Below are 21,321 nucleotides of genomic sequence, written 5' to 3' on the forward strand. Positions count from 1 at the left end.
GACAGTTATTTCAAAATTAAAAATTAATTAAAAATATTGAAAAACAAATGATAAAATAATTAATATCCTCACTATTGGAATTTTGGAATACTGTATCCTGATGAAAATTAATAATGATTTAAAAAAGAAACAAATTTCGTAATTTGAAATAAAGTTTGACACCTTCATAGTTTTAGTTGTATGTGTTATAGAATAGTGTTTTAATAGTGTTTTAATACGTACTCTGTAGGTTATGATGTAGGGTGCGTATCGTCCAGTTTCTCTAAGCTAGGACTTTGGTTAGTATGGCCGGTTTGTGTCCTTGGGCCTCTTCAACTGGACTTTTAAACGCTTCATCCCTATCTGGAAGCCATTCATCGCTTGAATCGCTGCATGCGCGCTTGCAGGATTATCGAACGATACGAAACCTGAAAGAATCGAATGATGAAACTGTTGGTCAGTGACAGGAAGGATTTTTCTCCATTTTGTTAGTGTTTCGTATAGAACGGCATTAGTTATACATTTCTAGAAGTATACATATCGGTTTTTCGAAAAACAGCTTGACAGCTTCCATTGCAGCTTTTGATTAGATACTTCTTTGGGAATTGCGGGGAAAACCAATATGTGTATCAAGAATTGCGTATTGGTACATAATTGTATCGAATTTTTAAATATGGTACTTATGATCTATTGCAAGGTTTTGTTTTATTGCGATGAGGCAAATTTTTTTAATTTCAAGGTTCTTAAATTTGGAAAAATATTTTTCATTTTTTAACTTTAAAATTTTTGAGTTATCAATTCGTCAAGTTTTTGTAATCTGTTGCAAATTTTACAATCCTGAAATTTTTGTATCTTCACATTTTCCAAGTTCCCAATTTCCCTATTTTCCAAGTTCCCAATTTCCCTATTTTCCAATTTCCCAAGCTTCCAATTTCCCAAGTCCCCAAGTTCCCAAGTTCCCACGTTCCCAAGTTCCCAAGTTCCCAAGTTCCCAATTTTCCAATTTCCCAAGCTTCCAATTTCCCAAGTTCCCAAGTTTCCAAGTTCCCAAGTTCCCAAGTTCCCAAGTTCCCAATTTTCCAATTTCCCAAGCTCCCAATTTCCCAAGCTTCCAAGTTCCCAAGCTTCCAAGTTCCCAAGTTCTCAAGTTCCCAGGTTCCCAAGTTCCCAGGTTCCCAAGTTCCCAGGTTCCCAAGTTCCCAGGTTCCCAAGTTCCCAGGTTCTCAAGTTCAGAAATTGCTAAGTTCCAAAGTTGCCAAGTTTCCAAATCCTCAAGTTTCCAAGTTCCCAAGTTCCCAAGTGCCCAAGTTGCCAAGTTTCCAAGTTTCCAATTTCCCAATTTCCCAATTTCCCAAATCCCAAATCTTCCGAATCCCAAATCCCCCGAATCCCAAATCTCCCGAATCCCAAATCTCCCGAATCCCAAATCTCCCGAATCCCAAATCTTCCGAATCCCAAATCTCCCGAATCCCAAATCTCCCGAATCCCAAATCTCCCGAATCCCAAATCTCCCGAATCCCAAATCTCCCAAACCCCAAATCCCGCACATCAGAAGTGAAGTCATCTCACGAACTCCAAGAAGACGAATACGACGATAGTTCGTGTCGTAAACAAAAGCAACGGGTGCATTACATCGAGTTACTGCGGTTATTTTCTGAAAATCCAATAACGGAGAGGTTTCCCGAAAAAAGGGGGCAAAAGGAATCTTTTCCATCGGACAAGGGTTAAAGCCTCTTCAGTCACCTAGTAAAAGTAATTTACGAACTCCGGGTAAAAGCGGTGGTCGTCGAGCGATGAAGAGCCACGATTGGTCAGGCAGTAGGCCGCCATGATGGCAAAACTAAAATTGGATCGGGGCTAATGGTCAAAATTGGCTTAAACTGGAAGGGCCCTGATGACCTTTCAGCGGCGCTTCTGTTGTTAAGAGCTTCGTTATCGTGCACCTTCTCTTCCCCTCTCACTCTATCTCTCTCTCCCTCTCTCTTTTTCTCATTCTCGATAAAACTTTGATAATACCAAAGCCCCTCCGTAGGAAACTCTTTATTCCTCCCGGCGAATCAGCTAATCTAAATCACTGGTTACTCCCGTGAGTACCCTTTCGCGATAATCCGATGCCCTCCGGTGTCGATATTCAACTTCCCGGTTTCGTCGTAACTCTGGGAGCATCGTAACCAATTCTTTAATCGCTTTTATTTCCGACTATTCTTATGGAGGCTTCCTTTAGCCGATCCTTTAATTCGCTTGAAGAGTTCAGACGCCATGTTGGCCTTTTAGGGTCGGACATGTTGTTGACAACATTTGAGAAACTTCATTGGCATTCGTTTATTCTCCCGATATTCCGTAACGACTTTATTGAAATATCTGAATTCCCGATTTTTTTTTTGAAATCTTATTACATTTTTTTAGTATCTTTTTGGTTCTTTCTGAATTGAATCTTTTAACTAGTAAACTAACTAGTACAAAATTAAGTATATATTTTTTGAATTAAAGATTTATTTTTTTTAACTAGATATTGCATTCAATGTGGAAGCAAGTTAGAAGAGAGTTATACAAATACGTTTAAGTATTGTTGAAATAATTATTATTGATAGTGTACTTATCGATGAAAATTGGAATTTTGAAAAATTGGAAAATTGGCAATTCTGGAATTTTAGAATGGAGATTTGAGGGATTGGGAATTTGGGGATTTGGGGCTTTGGGAATTTGAAAATTTGAGAAATCCGGAAATTGGGAGATTTGGGATTTGGGAGATTTGGAATTTGGGAGATTTGGGATTTGGGAGATTTGGGATTTGGGAGATTTGGGATTTGGGATTTGGGAGATTTAGAATTTGGGAGATTTGGTATTTGGGAGATTTGGGATTTGAGAGATTTGGGATTTGGGAGATTTGGGATTTGGCAGATTTGGGATTTGGAAGATTTGGAATTTGAGAGATTTGGGATTTGAGAGATTTGGGATTTGAGAGATTTGGGATTTGAGAGATTTGGGATTTGAGAGATTTGGGATTTGAGAGATTTGGGATTTGAGAGATTTGGGATTTGGAAGATTTGGGATTTGGGAGATTTGGGATTTGGGAGATTTGGGATTTGGGAGATTTGGGATTTGGGAGATTTGGGATTTGGGAGATTTGGGATTTGGGAGATTTGGAATTTGGGAAATCTGGAATTCGGGTGTTAGAAATGTGGAGACCAACAAATTTGCAAATTTGGGGATTGGGAATGTAGGGATTAGAAAATTTAGGGATTTAGGGATATGAGTAACTGCAGATATGGGTGTCTGGATATCTAGTGATTTGGGGATGTAGGTATCTGCAGATTTAGGGACGTAGGAACTCGGCAATCTAAGAATTTACGGATCTAAAAATTTGACAACCTTGAGATTTGGAAGTTTTCGAATTTCAGGATCCAAAGATATGTGGATCAAGGAATATGAAAGCTCACAGTCTTAGGGATATAGGGATTTAAGAGTCTATATGTCTAGAGATTTGAAAACCTTAGAATTAAAAAATCTAGAGATCCGTAATATAGGGATTTAATACTATGGGAATTTGAGAATTTAGGAAACTAAGAATTTGAGAAATTCGTGAAATTTGAAGAATTCCGAATTTCGAATTTGGGAAGTAGACTTGACAAACCCAGAAGTTTAGTAACTCAGAAATTTGTTAATGTAGAAACTTCAGGATTTCAAGAATTAAAAAATTTGCAAATATATAAAATTCAAGGTTGCACAAATTTAAGCTTAAAAATTTGTGAATTCTGATAAATCAGCAGCCACCTACAGTAAGCCTAACCTAACTCAAACTTAATTATAAAGTACAGTTTAAACATAACCTAATCCAACGCAAACCGGCAAACTAATCTAAAAGTATTTTAAACAATCAGAATAAAATAAATTTGGTACCCCTTTGTGTATAATTCAAACTAAGTCATAATATACTACAAGCTTCCTAAAACTAGTGAATTATATCTTTACTGTAATTACCAAGTAGAAGAAAATTAATGGCCTGGACAAAATGGACGAAATTTCTGCTTTATTCGTTCGTTGAAACCATTTAAATTACACACACGCAAATTTTATGATCGCAGTTAAAGAAGGAGGTTATGTGTGTTGTTTTACGCAGTCCATCATGTGTATAATGGCCGACGCTCTTTCAACGATTCATGTATTCGTTATCGACAGACGGGAAAATATTAATCGTGCTTGTTACGAATGAACAGTCTAAGAAAAATACGAACGAACGTATTCGTCGAATTATCCGCGACCATATTCGCGTATTCAGCCCGGTTACGATTAATCAAAGCAGCCGTTGCTAGCTCTTTCAGCCTTTTTTGTTTCGGTCCCCTTCGCTTGACCAAAAAAGGCTCCTGCTTTCATTTGAGTTGAGCTGCATTCGAACGAGTATTGATATTCACCGAAGAATTTCAATGTGTGAGCTTATAAAAGCTAGAACAAACTTTTGTAGCTGTACTGATCGATCGGATGTTTGCAAAAAATCTAATAAAAATGCACGGCGCAATGAGTATTAAATTTCAGTCGGAATTCAGACTACGTGGAAATTCATATTTTCAAATATATTTTTACCGGTAATAAAACTCGCACATTCAATGGCTACAAAAAGCACACGAGAACACACTAGCAAATGTTCTCGTTATAGTTTCTAAAACTCATTTCAAAATATTCGATGAAAATCTAACAACTGTGATAAATGTACGGTAGATGATATTATTACACTCATTCTCATCTATTTTTTAGATAATTTTAACAGTTTTTAAATTGAATTTATTGCTAAGGATGTTTTAGCTTGAGAAACAGCAATTTCTCAAATTTGAGGTTAGGTTTCCTTATACCATAGAATCCAGTTTTTCTCGGTTGTTCAATTAATTCATCTATTGGAAAAGAATTTACTAAATATACTAATCAACAATTGTCCTGCTAGTTAATAAAAAGAACAGTAAAAGCTTTCGCACACTACAGTACTTGATAAACCAGACTCACATTTTCATCGCAATTCAGAATGAAGAATCTTTGAACTTTCTTTATTCAGATGTAGCAAAAATTATTAATTACACTATTTGTGCCTGACGTAATTGTGTAGATCATAGTTCAAATTTCGTATATTCTGCGGTCAGACATTTTTGCTATTATTCCTTGCAATGATCCTTGCCATTACCGATAATATCCAAATTGAAATACAATGATGTACCAATAAATAGAACTAGAAGGAACCATCCATAGACAAATTAGTGTGACAACTTGATAACAGGTAATTTCGATTTGACGAGTCAGCAAATCGATCGGCGTGAAAATCATCGTCCGCCCTACCTTTCGTAGATCACATCGTCGTCTACCTGTTTGTTTCTTCCGGGCCACGCTCGAACTGTTTCACGGAAATGACACACTTACCGAAGCATTTGCTCTGGTTGGTGGCCCGGTCGATGAAAACCTTGGATGATATGACGTTGCCAAACGGGACGAACATCTGCATTAGATCACTGTCTCCGAAATCCTGAGGCAGGTGGTAGATGAACAGGTTGCAGCCCTCGGGTCCTGAGATAGAGCATCCTACCATATAAATCAGAGCACATCTAAACATCTAAACTTGAAGTATAATACTCAAGTTAGAATGTTAGTTTCTGGATGAGTTTCGTTCTTCGCAATATTAATGATTTGGACGCGATACGAGAGTCACACTTTGCTCTCTCTTCACGTTCTTCCCGATTCTCGTCTGGATGCGCTTTTTGATGAATGAAGATGAAGACACGTGACCGTCTCTCAATGACAATCTGATTTCTCTCTCGTCGCACGGAAATCATAAAGGATGATAGTGAATGGTGACTTTGTTTCTTTTGATGAGTCGCGTGATGATTCGAATGGATTAGCAACATAATGTTAGGAATACGAAATGAAATGCTTTCAGAGTAAATGAAATGTAAATGAATAGATAGAGAGGGAGGGAGAGATTAATATAAAGGGAACAAAGGATTTGGTGAAAGTATGAGGAGATAAGAAGTGGATGGGAACCCTAGTGTACTTTAATGGACCCTAGTAGACTAGTGATGTTTAGGATGTGGACAAGGAACATATGGAATTGTTGAACTTATAAATGGAACGATCTTCAGATCACTGATTTGGTACAAACTTCTTACAGTAATTGTATTTTATATCGTATATGAGACACTATAAAAAATAATTTTGCAATATTATATAATTAATGATTACATAATTAATTCTTGCATATTAACTAGCAACTTTAGACGAATATTCTTTCATTTTTATTTAATCAATGTAATTTTTAATTTACGAATTTTAATTTTAAAGTTTGGAAATTCAGTAATTTGGTACTTTGACAATTTAGTTGTATGATTGTTCGAAAACTTGACATTTTTAAAGTACAGTAATATAGTAGCATGGTAGTTTGGCAATATAGCAATGTAGTAATATGGGAACGTAGTCAGTTGGTAATTTGATCATTTGGTATTTTGATCATATGGTAACATTGCAAGTTGGTTGAAAATTTAGTTATTTGTAAACTTGTAAAATTGAAAAACTAAAAAATTGAAAAATTGAAAAATTAAAGAACTAAAGATTTGAAAAACGGAAGAACTGAGGAATTGAAGAATTGAAGGACTGAAGAACTGAAGAACTGAAGAATTGAAGAATTGAAGAATTGAAGAATTGAAGGACTGAAGAACCGAAGAATTGAAGAATTGAAGAATGGAAAAATTGAAAAATTGAAAAATGAAAAAATTGAGAAATTGAGAAATTGAAAAATTGAAAAATTGAAAAATTGAAAAATTGAAAAATTGAGAAATAGAGAAATTGAAAAATTGACAAATTGGAAACTTGGAAATTAAGAAGTTTGGAAAATTGGAAATTCCAAAATTTTCCTCAATTACCAACCTCCACATTTGGACTAAAATCTTCAGCTATAGCTTCCTTTCTTAATCTAGTATAACATCGCAAAATTATTGCTCTTCTTGTCTCTTGTACATATAATATTGCTTTTATACATATAATCTATCAAATTCCCCACAATTTTCAATAGAATCAAAGAAAGACCAAAAGGGATATTGGATCATCAAGGTATAAGGTTGTCGACGAAGAGAGTAATGATTAGAATGTCACGATGATGTCCGTTACGGCAATGAAATTTCTCGCGATTCAAATAACGTTGAGTATTTATACTTTCAAATATACAAACACACAACACTGGGACTCACAACACAATGACGAGCGAGGTGAAGGGTTTTTCTTTTTTTTTAATGAATGCAAATGGAAAGAAAGGGTATAGTGAAGAGTAGTGATGATGCTGATTACGATGGTGCGACACTTTACATGAGATCGTCGTCAGACATGTTAATCCGTCATCTTGTTGCCGCGTCGGTATAAAAATGAATGATACGTTGCGTGAAAACTCATTAAAAACACGTTACTTCTTTTTTAACAAACATTGCATCAATTTTCATCTCGTTGTCATCGAGAACGGATGATTCATTTATTTTTACGCGTTTGGTCTGTTTATATCTTTGTTATACTGAATAAACTTTTGTTATACTAAGTTTATTGTTAAACTTTTATTATCATTCTTTTCATTAAAAATTTTTGGTCATTTAATTATTGACTAATATTTTGACGAAGATCATGAAATCAGATTTCAAATTTTGTAACGATTGATCACTGTTTTAAAATATCAAATATCATTTTTTTTAATTTTTTTGCTCTTCGTGTTTGATTGTGCTATAGAGTGTTTATAATTTACATGTGGTGACTAGATGACTATTACATATAGAGTTTGATATGATCGATAAATGACACGAAAAATGTTTGGTTCCAATTGCATTCTGTACAGTATATCATTTTATCCCTTTAAATAATTATTAATACGAATAAAGTGTCTAAAAATAATATGGCATATTCTATGTTAAATTATAATACACAATGCGTTATTAATATATAATATAATGTAGAAGGAATACAATACATAATGCAAAAGGAACATATGATAAACGATGTAAGAGTAACAGAAAAGACGAGTGCGCACGTGTTGCGCGCACGAGGGGCGTTCGTAACGAGCACGTATCGAGCGGATATTTACCTAGCGTGCATACAGCGACAATTCATTAACGCTGAAAACGCAATTGTACTTCAGAACGAAAAGTTTCGAGACAGGAAGACATCGATGATTAATATGGCCGGCTAAGAAAAGTCTACGGAAGAAGCAAAGCCAGGGGTCTGGATAACGAGAGTCCAAATAAGGATTTAGCTAATTTCACTGAACTTTATAACTCCGACGTCAATTAGCGACGATTATAACCGTGGAAACTTCTGTTCTCTTGGCCAACGCTTCCCGAATAACGGACGCATTTAAGTAATGAGATGGCTGCCACTCAACTTTTAAGATGCTACTCATCGCGGCTCGTTCTTTCGACGAGATTCAACCCTCTGTCATTTCTTCGCCTTCGCGAGCGAACGTCCGTCGCCTTGTCGAATTACCGCAAAGAGGGTAATTGTCCGTTTCCAGTTCCGCGAACGATTACGGGATCCCGTTCATTTTGTGGCCCCCTGGTCGATTTTACCTACACTCCCGAAACGATCGTCGATTAACCCGAGTTTTACAATTGATAGTGAGATTCATCTTTACGACACTTTGATGGAAACTTCGGGATCGTTAAAGTTACGTTCCACCACTAGCGAGGGATCAATGACTCATGAAATGTACATTTAAATGTATACAGTTTGTGCAGAAACGAGACTCACTTTATCCAAAGTTTTTACTGAAATATTTTTTGCCGAAAATAGTTTCAAAGTTGGTTTTTTTATTGAAACAGTTGGAACTGATTCTGAGGTTTGTTTTAGTTGTATTGAGGAGAAGTTAGACTTCTCTGAAAAAAATAGTGCAATGGGTAGCCATTTGCTTAATGAATAAAATTAATTCTGCCGATAATCTTACAGATTTTTAAATTTTTATCCAAGACATTTAAAATATTGAACAGTTTTTAATTTTTTAATATAGAACTTCAGCAATTTAGAAATTTACTCATTTACAAGTGTGGAAATTCATCAATTTTCAAATGATTAAATTTAGTAATTTACTGACTTTCTAACTTACATATTTAATTTTTTTTAAATTGAAAACAACTGCTAAAGACTATTCCTCATACAATCATTCATTCAGTCAAAGAAGTCTACGCTTCACCCTAGTGTACATGTAGTAATTAATTAATTAATTAATTTTGAAGTAACATTTTGTACCCGAGCTTGTAATAAGACAAAATATATCTAAAGAAATATTTCATGCAAAAGTAGAAAATAAAAAAATGAAATAAAACAATTTCTTTTTTGAAGTATTTTTTCTAACCTGTATATACTTTCAAAAATGAATTCTGAATGAGATTATATCCTCTTTTATAACCCGACAATGAGACTGTTCTATTATAAATTATTAAAACTGTTTTATAATTTAAAAGTTGACTTTCTACAGCAACGTTTAGTAATTTACCATTATTCGAATACTTCATTAACCGCATTTCTATTATGTTATGCTTTTAGGTTATCTGCGAATTTTAATTCTAAAAGAACTGTAATGATTTCAATTATTTGTCCAAGTTGTACCTCAAAAAATAATAATGATAATTAAAAACCTAATTTTTCATTTTTAAAGAATAGTTTTTCCGAAACTTCGTATACCTGTATAAAAACCAAGTGGAGCATTAACAGAGTACTCCGTAAATTTTTCATTTCCTTTATACACGAAAGCAACAAAATCTGTAACCAACTCATACAGAGACATAAAATCAAACATTCACGTATTGAATATTCCGTAAATTCTTAATATCCGTTACAGATGTAGCTGAAAAGCAGCTCCCATTACTTCCACAACAAACCACTTCAAAAAACTGTCTCGAATTCTTAACGAAAACAAACAGAATGTTTTTTAGTTCCATTACGATGTAACGGGTGTAAAAAAGTCTCAGAGAATATAAATTTTTAGTTTTCATTTCCGACTTCAAAAAAGGCGGGAAAATCAAGACCGTTTAAAAATTGTCAGATTTATTTCAAAGAAATTGAATATTTTTAAAAATAATCAAGTTGTAAATTTTCTTTAACCTTGTAAAAGTCCAGATGTTTATTTCAATTGCAGAACCATAGGATTTATAGACACGTGACTTCCTCAACTTCTTTTATTTTATAGGTTCTCCCCAAAAAACGTGGCGTTCCCTGATATTTATTAAAGTTTCTTTCAATAAAATATTTGTGCTATTATCTCATTTCTCATAAAAATGATCCGATGTAGATTTAAACAGCGAAGCGCGATAACATCTCCTTTTATGGCCGGTTCGAGCAGCGTAACGTGTTTCATTTCGGGGCTCTTTTGTCGAAGTTTTTTAAGGCAACGAGAAACAAACGTGTCGCTTTTAACGCGTAACAAAACGTGTCCCATGGTTGGCTACAAAGAATGACAAATGTTCTTTCTTTCGTGAGCACCGACTACGTCTCGGTAATAACTCGATCGTAGTTGTCACGTGAAACCCAAATTAGAGCCGGTGTCGACGGTTTCCGGTTTCCGACGAGGGGGAGAATGGAGAAGGAATTGCGGTGGACGCCGGAATCACGAAGAACGAGCCATAAATTCAACCGCGTCGTCGTGCCGTGCGATCGTTGATCCTGAAATTGGTTTTCGACTCTCTAATTGGCCCACGAGCGGGACGTGCATGCGAATTTAATGAAAGCAACACTTTCCACGAGTCTGACGGAGAATTATCAACGACCCGGCTAAAATGTTAAGATAGAAATCTGTCGAAACTGATTCTTCTCGCTGCTCTTGTCATCTTTTTACCTCTTATGGTGCTTTATGCAAAATAACGGATTTCTTGAAATATTCTGTCAAGGTCACCTTTTTTGAACAACTTAACAAAACGTAACAAAAAAGATGCTCTGATGATTTTAACACTGTATGTATAAAAATAAATAAATACGCAAAAAGAGTGCTAGACAAAATGGTTGTCATATCTTAAAACAACCCATCACATCATACGATATAAAAAAGTAGCACCTAGCATGAAAAACGAAAAAGAAAAATCAAATATTAAGTAAATAGTAAATATCAGATTATTTTATTTACAATTTTGTAAATTAAACGAGATATTTATTTATTTATAAATTAAAAAAGATATAACTGTTTATATGGCTGTTTATATAGTTTTGAACGAACTTTTTTAAAATAGTCCAACAGAAAAAAGTTGTACAGGACAATGACCTTGACAGGATATTTCAAGGTCATCGAAGTCGAAACCGTCTTCGTTCTTGCATAATTCACCATTTTATTTATTCTTTTTTATCCGAGTGATTCGAGCTTTCGAACGTGTATGTAGAATGGTTGATAGTCTTCACTTAAATGCTCCAAATACAATTCAAGTTTTGAATACTCTATACACTATAATTCCACCAACATCATCACCTTCTACATACAGACAAATATTTCTTACACAGCATCACCATATTCTAAATAAAATCTTTATCTTGTAATCGATAATATTTTTTCATGTGTTTGATACTTTGAACTTAACAAAACTATGCTACCCATGGGGGAATCAAATCAAAGTGAAATAATTATACAGGGTTTCAAATCAAAGTGAAAGAATCGTATATTGCTTGAGATCAAAGTGAACCAATTATATAACGTTAAAATGAAATGATTTATTTTTGAAATAAATTAATTAAATTTTATTAAGTTATTTTATTGAAATAAAATAATTTGAATAGAATTTGATAATTTGAAATAAACTGTACAAGTCTTTAAAAAATAAACAACTTTGAAAATTCAGGTTTAAGTAATTTTCAATAACTCCATATTTCGTCACACATCAAAATACACGATACTACATATAACACGTAAATACAAAATAACAATTTTGAACACCCTTTGCCTCACCATTTTGTCCCGGTTTCCCCTACAGGTGTCAGCACTGGTCAAACAAAAACATATCGATCACGAACAAAGTTATATCTATTGTTTATGCTAAATGGACACTCTATACGATGTCGACATAAGTTGATCGCATATAAGCGATGATCAACGTCGTCGATAGAGCAACACCGAACACAGCCAAAGAAAGTGACACTGAATACAACGATGACACACTGAAGTAATCCATCAAGAACGTAGACTTCCGTGGTTGAAATGTCGTTGCACAACGATCGATCAAGAGTAAAACGGATAAAACATTAAGGACAGATCAAAGAAGCAAGAATGTTAAACGAAGCGGCAGTATAATAAATATGAAACTGATATCTAACGATGTCGTGCAGTGATGGCGGAATAAATTATACTACTTCTTCTGGTTGTGCCGTCGCGTCGTCTTCGTAGTTCTTCTCTTAAATGATATATGTATTGACATATGTAATCGGTTTTAATGGAGTGACACGCACTTTTTTCTGTTACCTACAAATTTTTATAGTTTTGCGTCGTTGTTATCAAGTAAACTATTTTTAGAAGAGAGGTAGAAAGATGTACGATGGTTCATGAAATTTTATGGAGAGTAAATTTCTCTTTTCGGAAACTCTTTTTTTTTATTTTATCAGTAGATGACATTTAGTTATTTTTTTTATAAATCGTAGTTACTTTGGTCTCTTCGTTTATTGTTTATGAGTGAACGACAAGCTTGATAATAAAATAAATCACACGCGAATAACTGAAATAATGCGAATGTTATTGGTAACATTGATATCTTATTTTATTGGTGACTCATAGTATCAATAAGTAATGATTTGTTTTTGCATAAATCAATTTTATGGAAAATAATTTCAAAATAGTTTCAGAAAATAATGTTAAAATTTTGTCACACATATATTTTATAGAAATTCCAATATATATTTAGAAATATTTCATTATAAAATATGAATTTAATAACTGTTTCAATAATTCAGTACCTTATTCCATCGTTAAGTATAAATATTCCTAAAGAGCATATTATGTATATTAAACATTATAGAAGTTGTATTTAAATCTGAAAGAGAATTCAAAACAGACCTAAATTGAATAAAATCTTGAATATATGAAGTATTTACAGAATGACTGATTAAATATATATTATAATAAGTGAATTTTTATGAGATTTCGAAAAGAAAAATTTTACCTCCAATATTTGAAAAGGAGAAAATGATATAATATAGTTAACCTGTGCTTACATATGTAAAATGTTTGAAAGCGATATAAATATTATTAGATAATTGTTTGCTAATACTCAAGGTTATTCAGAAAGAATACAGATGTTTTATATGTGTAGTCATTTTGTATATTTGAAAATGTGTAAAATGTAAGAAATTGTTAATTAAGTGAGGGACTAAAATGACAAAGTTTTGGATGCTTTTACAAATTTAGTAATTTGATTGATTATTTTTCCTTATAATTTGATTATTATAATTTACCCATATTCAAATGTTCATAAATTGATACACATATAAAATAGTTTTCTTTTAGAATACTTGTGATTTGCTTGTTCTATCAAAAAACGTGAATATATTAACCGAAGCGTATGCGTATCGGCGAAATATTGTGCGTTCGTCGAAAGAGGACGGAAAAGCGGCAATAAAGGAGAGCGAGCAAGAGAGTTGATGGAACTCGGAACAGGAAGGAGGAACGCTGTCGCGGTAAACTTCCTATTATCCTACGATGTAACAACGGATCGCCGGCAGGCGTAGCGGCAAAGTAATTAAAACTTTCGTTTTATTTGCATTATCTCATTGTTAGGCGTCGTATATTCTAATAATGGCGAGTTGTTAATTGCAATTAGGCGCTGGCTCGGCTCGCCCTCCCTTTTTCGCCGTTTATTCGCCATCTTCTACCCGGGAACCTCATTTTTTTTCATTTCTCTTTCTTCTTCTTTTCAAAGATAACGTTGACGAACGATTCGTTCTCTCAACCGTGTTCCTCGCGTTCATGTCGATCCCAATTAATCTCGTGCTCGCAATTCGAGTCAATCAGCTTAATTAATCGTGATCCTTTTCCGAGAGAAAAGTCCGAAGCGCGATTATACGGCCAAACGAAGGACCGGGCACGGATTGCCAAATACGAAACATTCGGGGTTCATTCTTTCGTTATCACGGACAGTAATTAACGGACGAAACACGAGGCGAGAGAGAAAGTCGTTTTCGGAACGAAGAAACCCGGCATTGTTCGCAGTATTGGAAAGGCGAAATATCGCAGTTACATGAAAATTCATCAACGATTGTAGGTCATCCTTCGCTTTTGCCGGCATGATTAAACTAAAAAAGACTGCAACCGTACGTGGTGGAATCAAAAGAGATTCGTCGTGTGTGTTGAGTGGTGATAACGGAAAGAACTGTAGCGTATTTGTACTCTTTTTTTATCTCTTTGCCCGTTTCTGATCGTGCCATTTTGTATCGCAGCGGCCATTTTTCGTGTAGTTAACGAGTTTTCCACGCAGCGCACGAAAATCTGTGATCGGTCGAATAACTTGCGACGCAACGACGAGGGATAAACTCGTGTCTGGACGTAGAAGGACTTGGATCTACAATCTCGGGACTACAATCGTTCGTGTTTACAGTCAACAGTTAGACGTTGATGAGTGTTTTGTACTTACCTTCCCTTTGCGTGGGTGCCACGGCGGTCATCGGCTGAGGAATAGCTTGAGGAAACTGGCCGTAGACGGCGGGATAAGCTGCGACAATAACAAATAACAGATACATCATGATGTGTCCACATCTAAACACGAAATGCATGCTGGTATTATTGTTTCTATCTCGTCTTCGTTAAATAAAACTTCTCATGGCCGTCAGTGTGTTCTTACGTGACAAATATGGGCGTTACGCAATTAGAATAGGTCTTGTATTCGATAATAAATTGAGGAATTGTGCCATACAATTTTTCTACAAGTTTACTTTCTTTGTACGAACATTGATTGAAAAATGTAGAAGTATCTTTTTTAAATTACATCTCTTATTTTTCTCGTGTCAATTCTCTGTAAAAAAGGCGTGTAAAGTTCAAAAGATTTCGATAGATATTTCATATTTTAAAAAAGTTAAAAAAGTTCAAATAATTTGTTTTTCATATGGTAAGAATTTTAATTTATCAAATATCTCATGATATTTTCATATAATGTGCATTAGTAATATTATGATTTTTGGGTATGTATTTGCACATTTTTGTCTGTTGAATTCGCATAATTTCGTATAGGCGTATCAATGTGTCTGCGCATGCGTGGCGTCAGTACAATCTGCGCACGAACAGTCTTGGTACGATCTGCGCATGCGTTTACTAATCTGCGCAGATCCAACCCTCATTCAATTTATTACTGCGCATAGTGCATATAAGCAGGCCCAAGATCAATTACTTTAAGAATCTTTTTAAGTATTCTTTTAAAAATAGAATCTTGATGATTAATTAAATCTTATTGATCTGTGTCTTACTGACTCAACAAATCTTCTTATTAAATAAAGTATTAGCTATCATTTTTGTATATTTTCTAGTAATTTAACCTCATTCAAAATAAAATAATCTAATTTCTATTTTATACAATATTTTTATATATCATTACTGTTCACATCAACGATAACATCAGACATAGAAAACTTGAATAGTTGAAAACTTGAAAATTAATTTTTTAAATTTTATTTTTAATAAAATATTTAAGAACTGTCCTAAAGTAAAGATTGCAAATAATATTGTAAATAGTATTTTACATAGAATGTTTTGGTAAATTGATACGGGTGAAAAGATGAAGTTCCACTTAAATAAAAAGCAATTGCATTTTTTGTATAAATTACTGCATAAGTGAAGTCATAGAAAAATAGAGGTTTATTTAACATTTCTCTTGTTAGTTTTTCGTTTTTTATCAAAATTGGAATATAATTTATGGCAATTGTATGACACATTCTGTATACAGTATCGTATACAAGTCATTTATTGTTACATAACTTTGGACAATTGTATATTTTTTGAAAACTTGACACCAAACGAACGATCCCAAATGTCTTCAACAGAAATCTTGTACTGATTACGATGATCATAATTTAGTTCGAAATGAAGTACAAGCAGTGTTAATCAAATGTTCGTCGATTTTGATGAAACCTAAACACGATATTTGTAGATACTTAACATTGAAAACTTTCAAATTTACAATCTTAGCTGACAAAATTCAAAGAAATGGTAAAACAAAATATCCAAATTTAGAAATTTAGGAATTTAACAATATAGAAATTGTAAATTTTCAAATAGAAAAAATTGACTACTCATTTGTGTTTAATATAAATTTTGATCTGTGTAAAAAAAAGCATCGAATATTTCATCATAATCGCACGAGCACACTTGGTTAACAGCCCTTGTTACTATTCTTTGTCGCCACAATAAAAACCAACGAGAGCGGCATTAAAAACATCGCGATACTTGCAGTTGAATTAAAAAGAACAAAGAGAAAAAGAAGAAATGGAATGGTGTTTGCTCAACGATACGAGTTTCCTTGAATACAGTGCTTTTTCAAGCCAGGGCCGTTAATGAGAAGCGGTTTTGGCCAACAAGCAAGTTCAAAAGCAAACGAAAACCGGACGAGATCTTTCTTCTCTGGACCCTGTATCTGCATTCGTTGAGCCGTTTTACTCGTCAAGGATATTCGACTCTCAACGTTCTCATCGTTCCGTGACTTTTAACACGATACTTTTGTACTTCAGTAACGCCTCTATCCAGGTATTACCAACATTAACCGACACACGATATCGCTTCAAAGTGCTGTATTTCGTCTCATTATGAACTAGATACGCACCGCCATCATTGCAAAATTGCGCTCACGCAAGATGGACGTCGAAACGAGAATATTGCTGGATATAACGTATTTTTTGCAATATTAGATGGAGGTTCGACCACTAATCATTTTTAGAATACTAGTTTTATTAATTATTTTTAAAACGAAGTAGAAAAATAAGGGATGATATGCAAACTTTTTACCGTGATTCTCTATCGTGACAAAAGTATACATACATTTTTTTCACTGACTTATTGTTAGTAATTTTTTAGCGTTCTTAAAAATTTTTAAATATATGAACTATTTTTCTGAATAATATTTTCGTAGTGGAAAGACACGATCCTCTGTTATGAACAGAAGAAGTGAATTTTTCGAGTTTTGACTCTAAACCTTTGAAATAAAAGAACATTGTGAGATTTTCGAAATATTTCGCATATGATCAACAAACGATAGATTTCATCGAATAAACGAACGCTTTACGGCACTAATATCAGTGAAAAGCAATTATAGCGGCATTAATTATACCTTGGCAAATATTTAAAACCCGCGCGATTGATATTTGTTTGTGACGGATAAACGTGGAGTAGAGCGATTATTGGGGGATGAAGGGGTTCGACCATTCGCTCTCAGATCAGAGGAGCTGAATTTTCGCTTGGAAATTAATTATTTCCGTGCAAACATCGCTTTAATATATTCCGATTGACGTTACCGGAGGTTTCGCTGCAACGTGATGACCCGACGTTTGCCATATGAAATAAATACACCATCATACATCGGTTACCATCCGGATAGAAAGACACGCGATATTTCGGATAGCTCTTTTTTTCCCACTCGCTGATTTCCACGCTCTGTGTACACTGCACGAAAATACACAGAAAAAGGAATATCCCATTTTCGAGACTTCGCCAAACATGGAATATCACTGCGTTCTAGCGCGTATGTACACTCGGCTGCCTTCCTTTTTCAAGTAGAAATTACAAATGTAAAAGAGCCTTATAACGCTTGCTTTTACTTTTCTGATCGAATGTTAAGGTAGAGAATTTTTAGCAGGTTTTTTAATTTTTTTTGTGTTTGAATGATTTTAAATCTATTACATTTTTAGATTTTCAAACTTTTCATATATTTTAATTCTAACCTTCATATATAGTCATTTTCGAATTTCTACATTTTTAACCTCTTGCACTATGATTTTTTTTCAAGTGCGTCAGTCAGAACTGACTAATTACAGCTATAAAATTAACCTAACCTAACCTAACCTTCATATATAGTCATTTTCAAATTTCTACATTTCTAACCTCTTGCACTATGATTTTTTGTCAAGTGTGTCAGTCAGAACTGGCTAACTGCAGCTATAACATTAACCTAGCCTGACCTAACCTTCATATATAGTCATTTCCAATTTCTACATTTTTAACCTCTTGCACTATTTTTTTTTTTGTCAAGTGCGTCAGTCAGAACTAATTGCAACTGTAACATTAAAACAGACACAGAAAGTTGAAATGTTATGTCAGTTTGGTATCACGCAGTCGTTGACTATGCAAATTATAGTTTGACTTGAACTCCAAATTGAAATGTATTCAAAATTTGAGTAAAATTGGTCACAGCTGAAGTATGAGTGCGTCACAAGTCAGACTCGTCAAAATAGTGTAAGGGGTTAAATAAGAAAATTTATATGTATAGTAATTTTCAAATTTCTAAATTTTTAAGTAAGAAAATTGATCAAGGTCTACAAATACCTATATCTCTAAATTTCAAGTCCCATAACACTAAATCTACAAGGTTCTAAGACCTGATTGTTAAGTCCACATTGTAAAATCTTCACATATCTAAATACCGAGGTCTATAAATGAAGTCTTCACATTTTTGAATCCACAAATTCCTGTCCTCAAATTGGTGAATTTACATTACCACTCAGATTCCTAAATAAAGAGGTACACAAATTTCTGATCCTCCAAATTTCTGAATCTACAAATCTGAAGGTTCTGAAATACCTATATCCCCAAACTTGAGTTGGGGTCCTAAGATCCACAAATGTCTAATCCTTCAAATTTCTGAATCCACAAATCTTAAGATCCTCAAACACCTATATCCCCAAACTTGCAGTTCCATATCACTAAATCCCCAAATTCCTAAGTCCTCAAATTGCTAATTCTTCAAATTTCTAAATCCATAAATCTGAATGTCCTCAAACACCTATATCCCCAAACTTGCAGCTCCATATCGCTAAATCCACAAATTCCTAAGTCCTCAAATTGCTAAACCCACATGCCCAAATCAGATCTCCAAATCCTGTCCACAAACTAACCCACTCTAAATCTCTAACAATCCCTAAATATCAACGACTAACTTTCCATGCTTGCCATTTTCCCTAGAAACTCCACATTAGCTATTGACGTCACAAAGATTTCCGTCAGCAGAAGAATAGACGTAGAAGACAAACGGCGCAGAGCATGTAGACACGAGAAAATAATAATTATTCCGGGCACTGTTCCTCACGGTTCGATGCTTTTGCAACCGATAATGAAACACGGCAATGAGACTTGTTATGAAACTCGGTTCGAACGGCCCCGTTATTAATTTAACCGTTGGCGACAGAGAATTCTTCGAACCCCGTGCGTTAATTGCTAACGGCGAGCGAAACGAGTCCAAGTATAGTATAGTTACGTCGGGCACACGTTGATTATCTCTGAAACGGGATCGTCCGTTTCGATGCCGTTTATTGGATTATAATTTCTGCGTAGCACTTTGATGTAACATCGATCGAGGCCCATGTCTGCTGTTTGCGTACATCGGTGAACATGCACGTTAAAAAGTTACAATGTACACGACGTATATCGAAAGGAACATCGAAAGTACACTGTAGCAGCACACCAGAAGCATATAAACGTCGACGCGACAAATCTATATATATATAAAATATCTATGGTGATATCCTTCGTGTGTATACATGTGTGTACACGTGTGCATTAGATTTATATACATTTATATACGTATATAAATGTACACATGCGATAGTTGCATGCAACAGCCAGAAACGCGATCAGCGAATTTTCGTATATCCTTTTTTCAGAGTTAAGTGCTCGAGTGCTCGGATAAAAGCATATTAAAATCTCTCCTCGGTAATCGTTAAAAGAAGTCATCTTTCGACGACAATTTGTAAAATGTCCACCTGAGCTTTAAAAGAGTACATCACCATTCCATGAGCTTTCCATGGCACGATCGAATAACCATTCTATTGCATCGTCGAAATAGCCTGGGTACTCGCGGGGAATCGAAAACGTGGATGATCGAAAGGTAAGCAAATTCAGTGTACGCGATAACAATTTCCGATAATATCTTGATGGAATAGCGACGCAATAATTCTGATTCAATTTTCCGGCCCGAAACTCATTACAGAATCCGATTTGGATCGCTCTTTCGAGGCCAGCCTCGTACGAATCGCGTTCCGTGAAAACTGCGATGACTTGACGGAATCCCCGATAAGACGAGGGCGAACAAGTAAATGGGGAGGAAAAAAAGAGAAATGTAAAACTTACCGACACCGGCGAAGGGTTGAATTCCAGAATACGCGGCGGCATGCTGGATTGCCGCATCCCCATTGGCCAGCCCTTGTGCTGGAATGGACAGATGGAGGGCATCTACACTTCAGTAAGCTCAGCTCTTATCGGGAACGGACCTACATCTAGGGCCCCTGTCGCAATAACTGACCAATCGATATTGTATACCATATTCTTCGATGTATTCATAGTTAAAGACCTAACGCGAGATTAAGCAGGAATATCAAATGCGTTCATCTACGTTTTTTATTTCAATTTTGCGTTTGAGAGACGTCATGTATTTTTGTGAAAATTCTGTTAAATGTAGAACAAGAATAAGATGAACTATTCGGCTGTTTTTGTCAATATTGTTATTAATATTTAATTCTATAATTGTGACAAATTATTACTGAATATCGCATTAGCTGTGACTGCAGGAGCGGTAGATTTGTAAATTTTTGAAATTCGATTTTTTCTTTGCAATTAATTTTCTTTTCGTTATTATTTATATATTCTTCTTTTTTCTGAATATATAAAGCATTGAGTCAATTTTAAATTCCACCATTTATCATAATAATAATAATACCACTTATAGTAATAATATTACTTTCGCTAATACAACTATCCAAGAATTGCAGAATTCATACAAATAAACGTTAAATATTTTTCTAAATAGTATTAACAAAAACGCTCAAATTTGGGTACTTTTAAGACTGTTATACATTCATAAAAGAAATATTTATCAAAATCGATGGCTCAACAAATTTCTTTCAGTCTATTTCCTTCATTTCTTAGTTTCGTATGGCTTAATAAGTTATGTTGCATGTTTACGTTACGATCAAACTCGCATAACAGGAGATACAATATTCATATTATATATTTTTACATATTGTATTAGATGTCTCGGTTTGTGTAATTGTGCTGTAAACATAATACTGATAATTCTCTTTTAAATATCTGAAATATAACGTCAAGCATAATGATGTATAGTGGTATTTGTGAGGTACATTAGCATAAAAGATGAAATTCGACAGAAATAACAAACAGAA

At 34.4% G+C, this 21,321-nt stretch overlaps 1 protein-coding gene across 9 annotated transcripts in view; it reads right to left on the reverse strand.

Annotated features, from left to right (window-relative positions):
* The window catches only part of LOC100879998 (bruno 3), a 465,868-nt gene that overhangs the window by 21,867 nt on the left and 422,680 nt on the right, over positions 1-21,321 (reverse strand). For 7 of the 9 annotated variants that reach the window (XM_076539338.1, XM_076539340.1, XM_076539334.1 and 4 more), the window contains 4 exons: positions 20,273-20,374; positions 14,583-14,660; positions 5,383-5,541; positions 223-407 (listed from right to left, as the gene is read on the reverse strand). In XM_076539338.1, coding sequence (XP_076395453.1) covers positions 280-407; positions 5,383-5,541; positions 14,583-14,660; positions 20,273-20,374 — 467 coding nt within the window. In that variant the 3' untranslated portion in view covers positions 223-279. The remainder of the gene's footprint in view (positions 1-222; positions 408-5,382; positions 5,542-14,582; positions 14,661-20,272; positions 20,375-21,321) is intronic. The other 2 variants (XM_076539337.1, XM_076539336.1) reach the window with 2 other exon arrangements.

This window comes from Megachile rotundata, chromosome 13, assembly GCF_050947335.1.
Source record: "Megachile rotundata isolate GNS110a chromosome 13, iyMegRotu1, whole genome shotgun sequence".
In the NCBI taxonomy this organism is placed as follows: domain Eukaryota; kingdom Metazoa; phylum Arthropoda; class Insecta; order Hymenoptera; family Megachilidae; genus Megachile; species Megachile rotundata.